Source organism: Oreochromis aureus, linkage group 1 (assembly GCF_013358895.1).
Source record: "Oreochromis aureus strain Israel breed Guangdong linkage group 1, ZZ_aureus, whole genome shotgun sequence".
Lineage (NCBI taxonomy): Eukaryota > Metazoa > Chordata > Actinopteri > Cichliformes > Cichlidae > Oreochromis > Oreochromis aureus.
In genome coordinates, this window is record NC_052942.1 from 19,944,284 (window position 1) to 19,957,355 (window position 13,072).

Consider the following 13,072-nt stretch of genomic DNA (forward strand, 5'->3'; position numbering starts at 1 on the left):
CTATGTTTTATGCATGAGGGCAAAGGGTGGGGCCCGTTAGGGGGTTGTGTCAGCGGACACACACAACAGCCAGATCAGCAGACACCCTGACTACTTGGCAGAGATGCACAAGAAAGACTTCTATAGACACTGGTCCTCCTTTGTCCTGCAGCATTCAAGTGCCTCAGTGTTCCCAGTACACACGGACAGTGCACACAGCAGTGTGCGTGCATGCCTGTATCTTAATTTGAGACCGTATTCCAGGACAGGGCTCTTCTTGCATCATATCGGTCACCCTGACCTTCTTGTTTTCCGCACATTGTTTTTCTGAAGGATTTCTAGCCATTTCACCTAAGCTTCCTTCATCAGCAGTGGCAGCACCTTCAGGGCTTTAATTCAGCGCCTTCTGCCAGTCTTTCTGCCCCAGGCTCGGTATGACAGCAGGCCAGGGCAGAACGTATTGTTGATTGCTTTTGTCTGGAAAAGAAGTGCGAGCCCATAAAAGTGTTTCTATGGGGCCGTTTGAAATATACAATAATAACTTCTGACAACTTTACAGTGGTTTTCATCATTTTATAAACTGAAGTGTTCCCAAGCTTGCAGTTTACTGTGTTAGAAAGAAGAATTGAAAAAAAGAGCTGAAATGGACTGTAATGGTGATTTGGTGATAAAATACTTCCGAAGCTCTCGGTGACTTTAAAGCCATGTATGTTTCAGAGTGAAGTTACATTTATTAAGTAGGGCATTGTGAGAGCCGTGTGGCCCTTTGAGATTGATGAACAAACTGAATTACCCCAGTAAAAATGTACCGCTTTGTGAGGCCTTATCATTTCTTAAGAAAAATGATTTCACATTGTATCTTCAGAGAAATATTGCATGCTACAACTTCATAAGTCATGGCTTATGAAGAGCGAACTACTGGAAGAAAAGTAGATTACCATGGTTTAATTTTCATTAGAGCGCCATGCATCTATTCCAGGATCTAAGGTCAAGTCGTGTTGGAGAATGCCACGCTTCTCATTAAGCTCTGAAATGTAATAATCACAGTGTTGCAGCCGCTGGTATAAAGTAGTGCCTCTCTAAATGAAGTATCCATTCTCTCTCTGTGCTCTCATCCTTCAGCATCAATGTTTGAGGTTTGTTTTCTTAATTTCTATATTCACATTTTAAACTATGCATTATTTCTTTTGTGGTTCTGCACAACAGGCAAAATTTGACAACATTCAAAGCGCACACAGTCAGTAGGTCAGCACAACAAAGTTAATGCAAAAATACACTTATTAGATATCGCTGCCTGCAACATGAAGGTCCTGCAAGTAATAATTTAATGCAGGCTACGTGGGGGGTGGGGGGGTGGGGGCTTATGAAATAATAAGGGGTCTGTTCCCGTTGTTATGCTAACAGTTTTCGGAGAAGCCCCTCTTCCTCCAAGTTAATTATGGTTGACATTTAAATGAGTGCACTTCTGTTGAAGAAGGTGGGAGAATTGTGGAAGAAGAGGGCCTCTCTCTAATTGAGTTTGTTGCTGGCTCCACCTTCGATGCCGCCTTTTGTTCTGCAGGGAGTGGATATGTGAACTGCAGCTGAATGAGGCTCTCTGTGGGGATATTGATACTGGCTTGGCTGTATGGTGCTGGCCTTATCTATGTTGTCTTTATTTGCGTTAGCATGCATTTTGCAAACAGATGTTTCTTACCTGCATACAAAATGTTTCATCAGCTGCATGCGAAGGACAGGCACAGTGACAGCAGAAACATGTATCACGTCCTCTCAAGCTGGTTGCACGCTCTCACAGAAATAGCTATGCCTTTCTTCTTGAATGTGTTTCATTGTGTTGTTATTTGTAGGATTGTTTTCTTTTTCAAAAGCTTCCTTTTACACGTTTGCAGTGATGTCAGAAATGTTCTGCTTGTCTCTGAATTGGCTTATGTGAAATAGTAAGGTTAGCAGGTAGGTTAAAGCTCTCAACAATGAAGTGCATTTAGTGAATCAGTAGCATTTTGTGCAAAAACCCAAGTATCTCTGTCAACAGTTGGAGTGTGGATTTTCCATGAAATTGTAATACTTGCTCTTTATTTGTGAAAAAGCAGCACACTAAAAATAAATATGAATACTAAAATAAAACTCCCTTGCAGAAAATGTGCCAGTTGCTCCAAGCATGTTGCAGCACTCCTTTGGTAGATATTCTGTCTCTTTATGTAGTCCAAGATTGGTTCTCTGATGTTGGGATCTGTGGGGGCCACGCCATCTGTTGCAGCGCTGCTTTTTTTTCTGTAAGCAACTGAGCTGAGCTCTGTAGCTGTTTTGTGAAGCTATGACCTAATATTTCAACTGCTCCTCTTTCTATCTCACAGCCATGGCAGATTTCCACGTCCAACCCGAGTCGGTGCACGCTGAGGAGTCCGGCGTGGCCAGATTCCAGTGCCAGATTCACGGCCTGCCAGAGCCGGTCATCAGCTGGGAAAAAGACAGCCGTCCAGTGGACACCAGGAATGAGAGGTTAGATCAAAATACCACTTGGGCTTCTTGTTTTAAGAAACTGCAGCACTTTGGTTAAAGGTTGCCAAGTCTCATCATTTCTTTTCTGTCTTTTAGGTACACTCTCCTGCCCACAGGCGTTCTTCAGATCACAGGAGTGCGTGAGGAGGACAGTGGAAGGTTCTGCTGTGTGGCTCATAACAGTGCAGGAGTGAAACACAGTGCTGAGGCACTCCTAACAGTTTCAGGTTGGTATCTATAGTTGAGCATGCATCTGAGTAAACCTCTGTTTTTTTGTGTGTGTTTTGTCATTTGAGGAAAGCCTGCACGTCCTCACTGTAAATTGACTTGGGTTTAAATTAGCTTTCTTTATTCAGATCTTTAGTTTTCTGCATCACTGATCAAATACAGTCACTTAATACGCCTCTGCTTATCTGTATAGCACATTTCCTAGACTTTTCCAAACCTATTGTCCTGCTGCCAGATCTAAGAGATACAGCATATTGAGCTAATGCACTTGGAGAAATCCAATTAAAAGAAGCTATCCATCATGCTCATTACAATCTTGAATTCTCCTCTCCCTTTTCTCTTCAGGCTCTCAGTCATCTGTTTACAAAGAACCTGTGATCGTGGTCGGTCCAGAAAACCTAACCCTCACAGTTCACCAAACGGCTATCTTGGAGTGTGTTGCCACTGGATACCCTCGGCCCATTGTGTCATGGAGCAGACTAGGTGAGAAAAAAGTCCTGATCAGATCAGACCTGCTGTTCTTGTTTGTGTGTTTGAGAGATTAGGTGGCATCTGTGTGTTCTGTCTTCCACTGTGAAGTATACAGAGCCAGACTGATATATCGGCCGATATTGGTTATTCACCGATATGAATAGAATAGAGTAGAATAATCCTTTAATTGTCCCACAAGGGAGAAGCATTTATGGCAGCTGATAAATCGAAACTTAAACAGTTTAACAGCATGTTAAGCTGATGCTTGCATAGTTTTTCATACTATATCAGATTTTCATGTCAGATTTTTAAATCACCAAATATAGGTATCAGTATCGGTCAGTAAAATTCCTGTATTGGTCATACTCTACTAGAATATATTTGTTACAGCACAGATCTATTGTGTTTACATGAGGCAGTGGGATTGAAGATTAAGACTCTGTTGCTTTGTGTCCTAATGATGCTAAAACCTCCTTGGAAGCACCGGAGAGTCTCTGAGTAACTGCTTTACAGACAGCTCTCTTCATGCACATTTTTCCTTTTCTTGACTTCCACTCAGATTCTGTCGTGAACAATTTTTCAATCTCCTATCTGTTTACTTTACCTCTCATTCAATCTGATTTGCTGTTCCAAATGTAAATCGCAGCCCCTCCCCAGCATCTGGGTGTAATCAGATTCCCGGTATTGCCTTACACAGTGTTGCCAGAATGAAATGCTAACACGATGGGATTTGTATGTATTAGATTACAGCAGGGAGGCTAGGATAAGCTGCATAATGAATCTTATAGTTTCACATCAGTCACTCCTTAATGCCAGAGTTGGTTTGCTGCTATTCATTGAACAGCGGCACCACGGCCTCCTAGGTTGTGCTCTTTTTTTTCTGACGGTAAGTTAATTAGTCTCTGACAGGGAGAAAGTGATGGCGAAGCCAGAGAGAGACAGGAATATAACAGGAAAATGCAAGAAAAGAACAAGACTGCTTCTGTTAGGACAGCGTCCCAGTGTGATAATGAAAAAAATGCAGAAAAAGCATTCGAATAATACGAACACGTGTCACACAAGTTGGAGACATTTATTAGATCTCAATAACTTGTCGTGATTAATTGCATTAATTACATGTATTGTCTTCATTAGGCATCGCCACATAATTACACATTTACTAATTGAAGCTGCAACATTTATCACACGAGTCGTGTGTGTGCACCAGCGGTGTGTTGGCTGTGTGTTTATCTTCAGTTGTTGTATCGCAGGAGTGAATTGTCTTTGTTGTTTAGGTTTCCTGGACTGTGTCACAGTTGATGCTTGTAATTATTTATTGTTTTGTCTTAAATTGGCGCTTATCTGTCAGGGTCTTAGGGCTCTTTCTGTAGTTTGATTTCCTTACTATACCACTGCAAGGTGACTTTTACTTCTTGAGATATGAATGAGTTTTGGTTCCTGTTTTTATTCTATTAATAAGTTATTATTGCCTTGATTTCCTGCTTTGATTATCTTAAAGTTTCCCTCTCTGTGTTGTTACAGGGCTTGTCCCTTTCTCCTCCTGGGTTCCTTTTCTCTCTGTCGTCTTGTTTGGTGTCAGTGTAGTTGTGTTTTGGTCATTTCCTGTTTGACTCCAGTAGCTGGTTGTCTCCTGCGTCATGATCTGGGTTTCACTTTCTGTTTTTTGTATTCACCTGCACTTATTAATTTCATCTTGTCACCCTTTTGTAGCAATATCTGTTTGTGCAGCCTTCTTCCTTGGCTCTCTGTATGTTTTGCTTTCTGTGTTGCCTCCACTTCTTTGGAGTTTTAGGTTTTGGACCTGTTGTATCACCCAGAATAAAGGCTTGCTTTGATTTCGTTGTTTTGCATTTCATGACAGTGTGTGTCATCACTACAGTTTGGCTGAAGAAACCAAAATAACAGTTGCAAGACAAAGGTGCTCATAATGCCTACACACTCACACTAGCTACACAGCAATAACATGTTTTTACCACATTCATAAGGCAGTGTATATAAAATGTAAAATATTATGTGATTTCATGTACTCTTGATGAATTAAGACATTCATAAACTCGTTGTGTAGACAACCTAGTGAGATATTCATGTCACATATGGCTGTAATGTAAAATACACACCATTATATAATCTAATTATCTTTGATACAAGCACATTTGTATGTGCAGTAATTGGATATATCATCATGCACAATATACACACAAAATCGTGAGTCTGGTAATCATTTTTGTCATCATATAATTTGTTTAGGCCATCATATGCCACAGTGTATTGGTTTGGAGTGTGCCATTATGTTTTCAAAGTACGCTTTTACAGTTTTTTAGTCTTTTTTTGACTTAGATAAGTGGTGATCATACTGTTATCGTCAGCAACAGTTTTACCACCACAGAGGACTCTGAGATCTGTAGTCACACCCATAGACCATCATCTCTCGTTTGTTTTGCAACCAGCAGTATGTGACAGAAGGCTGTTTTGATGGCAGTTTCAGTGTTCCAGTAAACTCTTGGTCATGTGGGTCACGACAGTAGACTTAATCATTTGTGATGGGCATTCAACATCATATATCTTAGTCCTTAAAAATGAAACTAACAATATGTTTCCACAGTCTTTTGCTCATAAAACCTTTAAAAAATTATTTGTTGATAATCCTGATCAGCAAATTCATTTTTAGGCTTAGTGGCATTATTTTGAAATTCCAGTCAAACTCATTATCCAAAGTAACCTTTCTGTTGAAAAGTGACTTGCTTTAAGTTTAAAGATAAGGGACTGAACCCAAAAGTATTCACTGACTATTGACCACATAGTTAGCATTTCTGACTGGAGCTCCTTTGTCCACTGTGGTACCTGTCTCCCTTCCCTCCATTCCTGGCCTTTCGGTGTATCATATCTGGAACATACAGGCTTACAGGCTGCAGATGGAATTCATAGATGGGATTAAAATGCCCCTTTGGCCCCATAGCTAACATCATAGGCAGACTGAAGCCATTGTTGGAGTTGACACTGCAGATAAGGGAGCACAGGAAAGTGTGTGAGCTTATCATGTAATTACAGCAAAAGCAGAGAGGAGGCAGCTATGGATTGTGTAAGTAGATATAAGATTAGAAGTTACCGTTAGAATTTCTGGTCCCAGAGTGACAGCTCAAACATTTCCAGTGCCAAGAAGCAAACCAGCTTAAAAGAAAATGTACTCTGAGGATTTTTCAGACAAATTCCTGAAAAAGGCAAATGTGTCAACTGGAGCATAAAAGTTTTAATTAGCTGAACATCCGTTAGGGAGAAGCAGAAAAACAGCATTGATTTACTGTAAAGCACCTAAAAGCCAGATGATTCTCACTGGAAACTATCACAAAGTCCCAATTAAGTTTTAAAAAATTGCAGCGTGTACACGACTCAAACACAAACTCGCTGACCTTTCTCGGTGTATGGTGCGCTGGCAGCTTTATCACATTATAATCCTGAGGAGCACACGCTGTGAGCGCTGCATCCTTGGGGGGACAGAAATAGCACTGCTTCTGTCAGCTCGTGGCTGTAAACTTGCATGATGTTAATTAGATGTCTTGCTAGTGATTTACACCCACTCTGATCTTTACTATAGTTCAGTTGACCCCCATCTAACATAAACACCTACTGTGCCCGTGTACCTGGTTCTTTTTATGCTGACCTCCATAGATTTTTACTCATCCTTCTCAACTGTTTCTTTTTGTCTTTAGACGGCCGTCCCATCGGGGTGGAGGGAATCCAGGTGCTCGGCACAGGAAACCTGATGATCTCAGATGTTGGTGTGGAGCACTCCGGGGTCTACGTATGTGCCGCTAACAAACCAGGGACGCGTGTGCGCAGGACTGCTCAAGGACGTCTGGTGGTCCAAGGTGAGCTCTGGATAAAAGCAATGACATTTTTTTTTCAGTTGGGTGAAACTAAAAGCACCTACAAAACATCTTGGGGAACGTTACAAGGTACAGCTCGGCACTATGTGGGTGGATCAGGCAACATGATTACTGTACCATGACTGAAAGCACCTCAGTTTTGCTGTATTGATAAACAAGTGCTTTGCTCCTGTGCCACCAGCGTGTTTTATGTAGGTGGTCTTTAGTTTAAAACCCTCATTCTGATCTAGTGGGTGGTGCAGATTTTTCAGGGTGAAGGTAGAGAATGATTTTCACCCAAAACAAAGCAAAGCATACCAAAACATTTCAGGCTGATTTTTATTTCGCTACCTTCCGAGCAGCAGTTATCAGTTATTTCTGGTATACGAGGCATACTTTTACACCTTTTTGTGCCTCCAGCAAGACACAAGACCACTAAAATGTCTCTGCTTGTTGCTCGGAGCTGGAGTCTGTATGGTAGACAATACAAACATTTTAATGAAGAGTTCTGACTCCCAGCTTTTGCAATTTCAGTCATAGTTTCAGGTTTCAAATCCTCAACACTCTGTTAGGCAGAGATAAAAAAAATAAATAAATAAAAATAACTGCAGAGGTTTATTTGAATCATCCTTTCTTTAATATTGTAGAACAAAAACGCAGAGCAAAATAGATTTACAGCATCACACCGAGAAGCCGACAGTCCTGCAACATCAGCTTTTGTGGTCTCTGAAATGCACTTTAGGGACCAGGCGCAGTTTTTACCAACGTGGGGAAGTTCATATACAGTATATTACATTTGTGGAGACACATGTGATTACATCTTTTATGGCAAATAGGTGTTTTTTTTAGGATAGAATGAACAAAGGTTGTTTTTATTTGGAGGCACTGAGCACAGAGATACTTGATGATTAGAGATGGGACTCTGGAGAGTGAGAGGACATGTACCGTGAAGCAGGATTTGGGGTTTAGCGAGGTTAAGAGGCTATGTTGGAGATTACGGATCGAGTTGTATCAAAGCATAGCCTACTAACTAATCAGTTCTCTTGAAAATCTGTGACACCATTGCTAGAAGATCCTATAGACCATGCGTGCATATTTTCAGAGGAGCTCTAGTTTTTCTTTTAGAAGCTCTTTAAACCCCTTTTCATTTTTCCCGACAAGCATCATTAAGAGATACAGATTCTCAGCCTTTCTGCTTGCTTTGCTACAAGCAGTTTCAGAGCCATTTCATTGTCTTGTAATGTAATGGGCTTGCATTTATATAGTACTTCTCTCGTCTTACTGACCACTGAAAGCACTTTAGACTACAAAGTGCTTGTACTTGTTGGTCTAAGATGTGCAAGTCAGCCTTCACAGCCGTTATAATTTGCTAGTCCTGTGAAAAGTATGTACATCAACATCAGCACTGCCCACTTCTAAATGGACACTGCAAACCTGGCTTGATTTGCCCAGTCAAGTTTGCACTGTGTAGTTCGATTCATGTTGGTGAGGTTTAGTGAAGCCATATTATAAACATTTTTATACTACAGTCTGAGCTACAAAAATGAGATGCACACTGTGGGCACTTCTGGGAAATTCTATAAATATAACCATCAAATTTAAATTAGAGAATGACATATGGAGATATGATTTGCAGATTTTAGATGCCAGACTAGAAGGATGAAAAAAAGAAACTCAGCAACACAGATTTTTCTTCTTTGTTTGTTTGTTTTCAAAAAGCCTAGAAATTGATGTATTGTGTCTTTTTTTTGGCACTGATATCCTCAGCTCAAAAGCCGCGCCTTCATGTCTGCAGCTTTTTAAAATTCTTCCGCGGTTCTTCACAGGCTCTGCAACAAGAGACTATGCCTCTGCAGTATTGTATCTGCGAACCTCTTCTTCACTCAAATGACACGTAGATCCAGTTTTTTAAAAATAACAGGCCATTAGCATTAAATTTTAGATTTGTTTGTTTTATAACACAGTTGTTTGAGTCTCACGGGAGATAAATATCCATATTTTCTACAATAAATAAGAAGTAACACCATCATCTGGTGAAAGTGGTAAACCCATAGCACCTCTCTTTTCTGGTTAAAAAGTTACTTTTTTTCGTTAAGCACAGACCTAATAACATCTTCTCAATATACAATACAATATACTAGATACTATAAGATACGCTATATATTTATTTATGCATCATTTTGGGAAGGATTACATCCAGAGTTAAAACATCCTATAATAACATATCTTAGATTTGCCAGTCTTACATGTAGGTGTTCCTGTAGTTATAGTCATTAGTTTATCTGTACTAGCTGATTACATATTACTGTATGTACAGGCTTTGTGAAAACAAGACAAACCAGCTCTTAATACATCCTATAAGTCTTTTTAAAGAAAATATATTTCATGTGATGTGGGGAACTTTAATATTAGACAAAAACTTAAAGGTCAATAATCTGTTGCTCTGCCACAGCAGAGAACAAATATAAACCTTTGAAGTTTCATTCTGGGTGTGCTTTCTAACATTTTGATTAGAATTTGTTCGTGTTCTTTTCATCTATTCTCCACAGAGCTGGAGCCAGTATCATGAAGGTGTTTGATGTTAGTGTTAAGAGACAGGTGCTTTTGACCAAAAGGATATGGCAGGTGTGGGCTGCCCTGTGCATTAATTGTCACCAAGCAGGAAACATCCAGCCTCACTCACATATTGATCAGATGGACCATACTTTGCTCTAGCCTATAGCAGCATCCATCGCAATCAATATTTCATTTCATCTGCTTGTCAAGTCTGCCACAAGCCCCTCACTTGCTAAGGATAAAAAGATCTGGACATTCATGATGTGGCACTGTCTTTTTTTGGTTTCTGTTATTGATTTAAGGAAACAAAAAATGCCATATTAACTACAAATAAACACACGTGTTAGAACTGCTCCGTTATGATGGAATAGTGTGCTTTAATTAGTAATTCTCATTATTCTATAGATAATAAGCTACTATAAGAGGGCTTCAGTGGCTGTCACTGATTAGCAACTTCAAATAAGCACAAAGCTAAGAAGACAACCACAGTTTAAAGAAGCACTTGCACAGTAAACAAGCTGGATTTATGTTGGCTCCTTTGGGGTACAAAAAGAGAGAAGAGAGAAACAAAGAATGAAAGAGTCAAACTGTAGCGGCCAAAGAAGCGAAAAACGAGCGTAAGGTGGATAGCTGGTGCTCACGGTCTTATCCCACACCCTTACAGGTGCAAATCAATGCCTTCCTGAGCTCCCTCTGACCTTCACCTTCAAGTCAGCCCTCAAAGCACACAGCAAGTGTGCACAAAACAGACAATGAAGCTGGGAAGGACTGAGATGAATGAAAGGACCATCTCACGCTGTCAGCCCCCTTCATTCAAGTGCCTAACGGCCCCTTAGCTTTTCCACTGGGGAGAATGGAAATGCTTACATTGAGAAAGTGTCAGACAACATTTTATTTATTAGTGTTGGAACAAGAAGGAGGGCAGAAGAGCGGGGAAAGCAAAATAAACAGGGATTCAACTTGACAGTCGAAAGTGTGACAGATCTTTTAAAGTTGACCTGTTTGACTTGTTCCTAGTATTTTTTTTTTATTTTTTTTGTCAAATAAAGACACATAGAGTGGTGAATGCCCACGTTAAATATGGCCAAACTTTCAAATAAGGCCAGCGTATGTGTAAGACCCTATTTCGAGGGGTTTTTTTTCCCACTCTTGGCTGTATGATGTCAGTAGAAGCAGGATGTGGTTAATATGTTTATCTCAAGCATACAGCTCTGGCCAGCGCAGTGCCTGTTTAAAACTTTCTGTTTGCTAGGGGCAGTCAAACAGAAGACAGTTGGCGGAAGAGGAGCTGAAAATGATTTTTACATACACATGATGAACTGAGGGTCATCAAGGGCCAGTATAGGATAAATAAGGATTATTCAGAAAAGTATATCATGTAAATGTACCCTAATAGAAGCCAAGAATTACAAATATGCATAAAAATCAGCATATTAGGTCCATTTTACTGGACCTAATAATGGAATAATAATAAGAATAAAGGGGAGCACATGATGTATTTTTGGAACAGACTGCTAGTAACAAAGAGGCTAAAGATTCACAAAAATACTTCTGAAAATGGTCAAGTGACGCGGTCTGGATTGAAAACTAGTGAAAAAGTAGCCAATGTCCAAAGAAAAGCTTTGAAAGAACTACGGCTCATGACCGCTTTAAAAAAAGACTGGAAAATCTGTCTCCAATGGAAGCAAAACATAAAGAATTAAGACATGACTAATGACTTCTGCACAATACTGTATGTCTTCATTTACTGCTCTTCAGTTTGGACTTTTAATATGCGCTGTAGCCCTCAATACTCCATATATGTCATAAATGTGCTGTCCCTCAGAGAGCCAGCTAAAATTACTTAACCTATTTAAAACAAGTGCAGCCTTTTTTTATAAACAGTAATCTGTTGCACATTACTCATTACCTTTTTAAATACTTTTTTTAAAGTAATCTTATAATCCCATCAAATTCCAGGTCCAAAAGTTTCCCTTTAAGAGTCACCTCTCTCATTCAGTCACTTTGATCTCACGGTATTTGTGTTCAAGCTATTTCAGGTTTTCTCAGGTTGCTCATCCTCCCTTGATGACGATGAAGAAAATGACAGGGACAGAAAAAAAGGTGGAGCAGTGTGGTATTTTTACTAAAGGCATCATGATACGCCTCCACTAAAGGCATTATAGAAACTCGCGTATATAGAATACCACCAAATTTTCTCGGCTAATGTGGGCATAAATAAATTAGGCTGTCAGATCACTTACAGCTGTTGGGACAATTATACGCACAGAGGAGATAATTCAAAAGCACCAACGTAGAAAATTATAATCCAGCAGGTATAACTTTAATTACTCTTTAAATTAAAATAAAGCACCTGCTATTTTGAATAATGAATAATGGCTGGAAGCCTGAATCAAGGGATGAGAACAGATATGATAAAAACTGAACTGCTGTTTTAAGGCAAATTACTCCCAAGTATTGCTCTGGTTGCACAAGTCTTATGGTTTTATCTCGCTTTCCTGCTTCCCCTTTTTCCCGTATCTGCATTGATCTGGTGTCTATCATAATCCTGCCAACTGACCCTGAATTATATCTCTACAGCAGTATTTATACCATATACGCATACCCTAGGCTTTCATATTTTTCCTTCCTCATTCTCACCCTTTGGCTTTTTCTTTTTCTGCACCTCTTAATTCTGCCAAAATTGTATTTCTATTTTTCTGGCACCGATCTATCCAGCAACATCTTTCGCTTGACGGATTGAGGTTACTCGATCTGATTCTCAGTCTGCCTCCTCTTACAGCTCCAGCAGAATTCGTTCAGCCTCCGCAGTCCATCGCCCGGCCCGTCGGCACCACCGCTATCTTCACCTGTCAAGCGCGGGGCGAGCCTGAGCCGCAGCTCACCTGGCTGAAGAACGGGCAGATTCTGGAGCCCGGGGGGCACGTCAAACTCAGAAACAACAACAGGTAAACAAAAAAATAAACTTTAATCATATTGAAATTTATTCATATATACAGGAATCCTCACAGAGGCACAGAGCTCTGTAGTAATACAGTTTGCTCAGTTTTTGCTGATTCTGTTAGATGTTTTCTAAAAAATGGTCCCTTTTGATACCATAAATTTGTTTAAACAGCTGTTTGTTTCTTCACCTAAAACTTTAGGCAGCCCAACAAATATGTCAAGTTCATTTCCTCCCATAAAAATCACCACTTGAACCGTGCACAACAACCTACAGAGGATCAGATCAGAAACGATTTCTAAAAAGCTTATTAACTTATTTATATATGCTTATGATATTATATATTTACATGAAAACCACAAAATGACAAACAAAACAACTCTTCTTTAAACTGATCTGTAACCAATCTGTCACATGTTACAGCGATTTTATTAAGTCATCATCATCTGGGCAGTTACATAACGTGATAACTGCAATTATCACAGATCAGATTTCTTTCTTTCTTTCCAGGCGTCACTTACAAAGCTGCACCCGG

The 13,072-nt window shown here is 39.9% G+C and overlaps 1 protein-coding gene across 1 annotated transcript in view; it reads left to right on the forward strand.

The window, feature by feature from the left end:
• igdcc3 (immunoglobulin superfamily, DCC subclass, member 3) overlaps window positions 1-13,072 on the forward strand; it is a 59,802-nt gene that overhangs the window by 27,897 nt on the left and 18,833 nt on the right. The window contains exons 3-7 of the mRNA XM_031748728.2: window positions 2,334-2,478; window positions 2,575-2,705; window positions 3,052-3,189; window positions 6,885-7,043; window positions 12,379-12,544. Coding sequence (XP_031604588.1) covers window positions 2,334-2,478; window positions 2,575-2,705; window positions 3,052-3,189; window positions 6,885-7,043; window positions 12,379-12,544 — 739 coding nt within the window. The remainder of the gene's footprint in view (window positions 1-2,333; window positions 2,479-2,574; window positions 2,706-3,051; window positions 3,190-6,884; window positions 7,044-12,378; window positions 12,545-13,072) is intronic.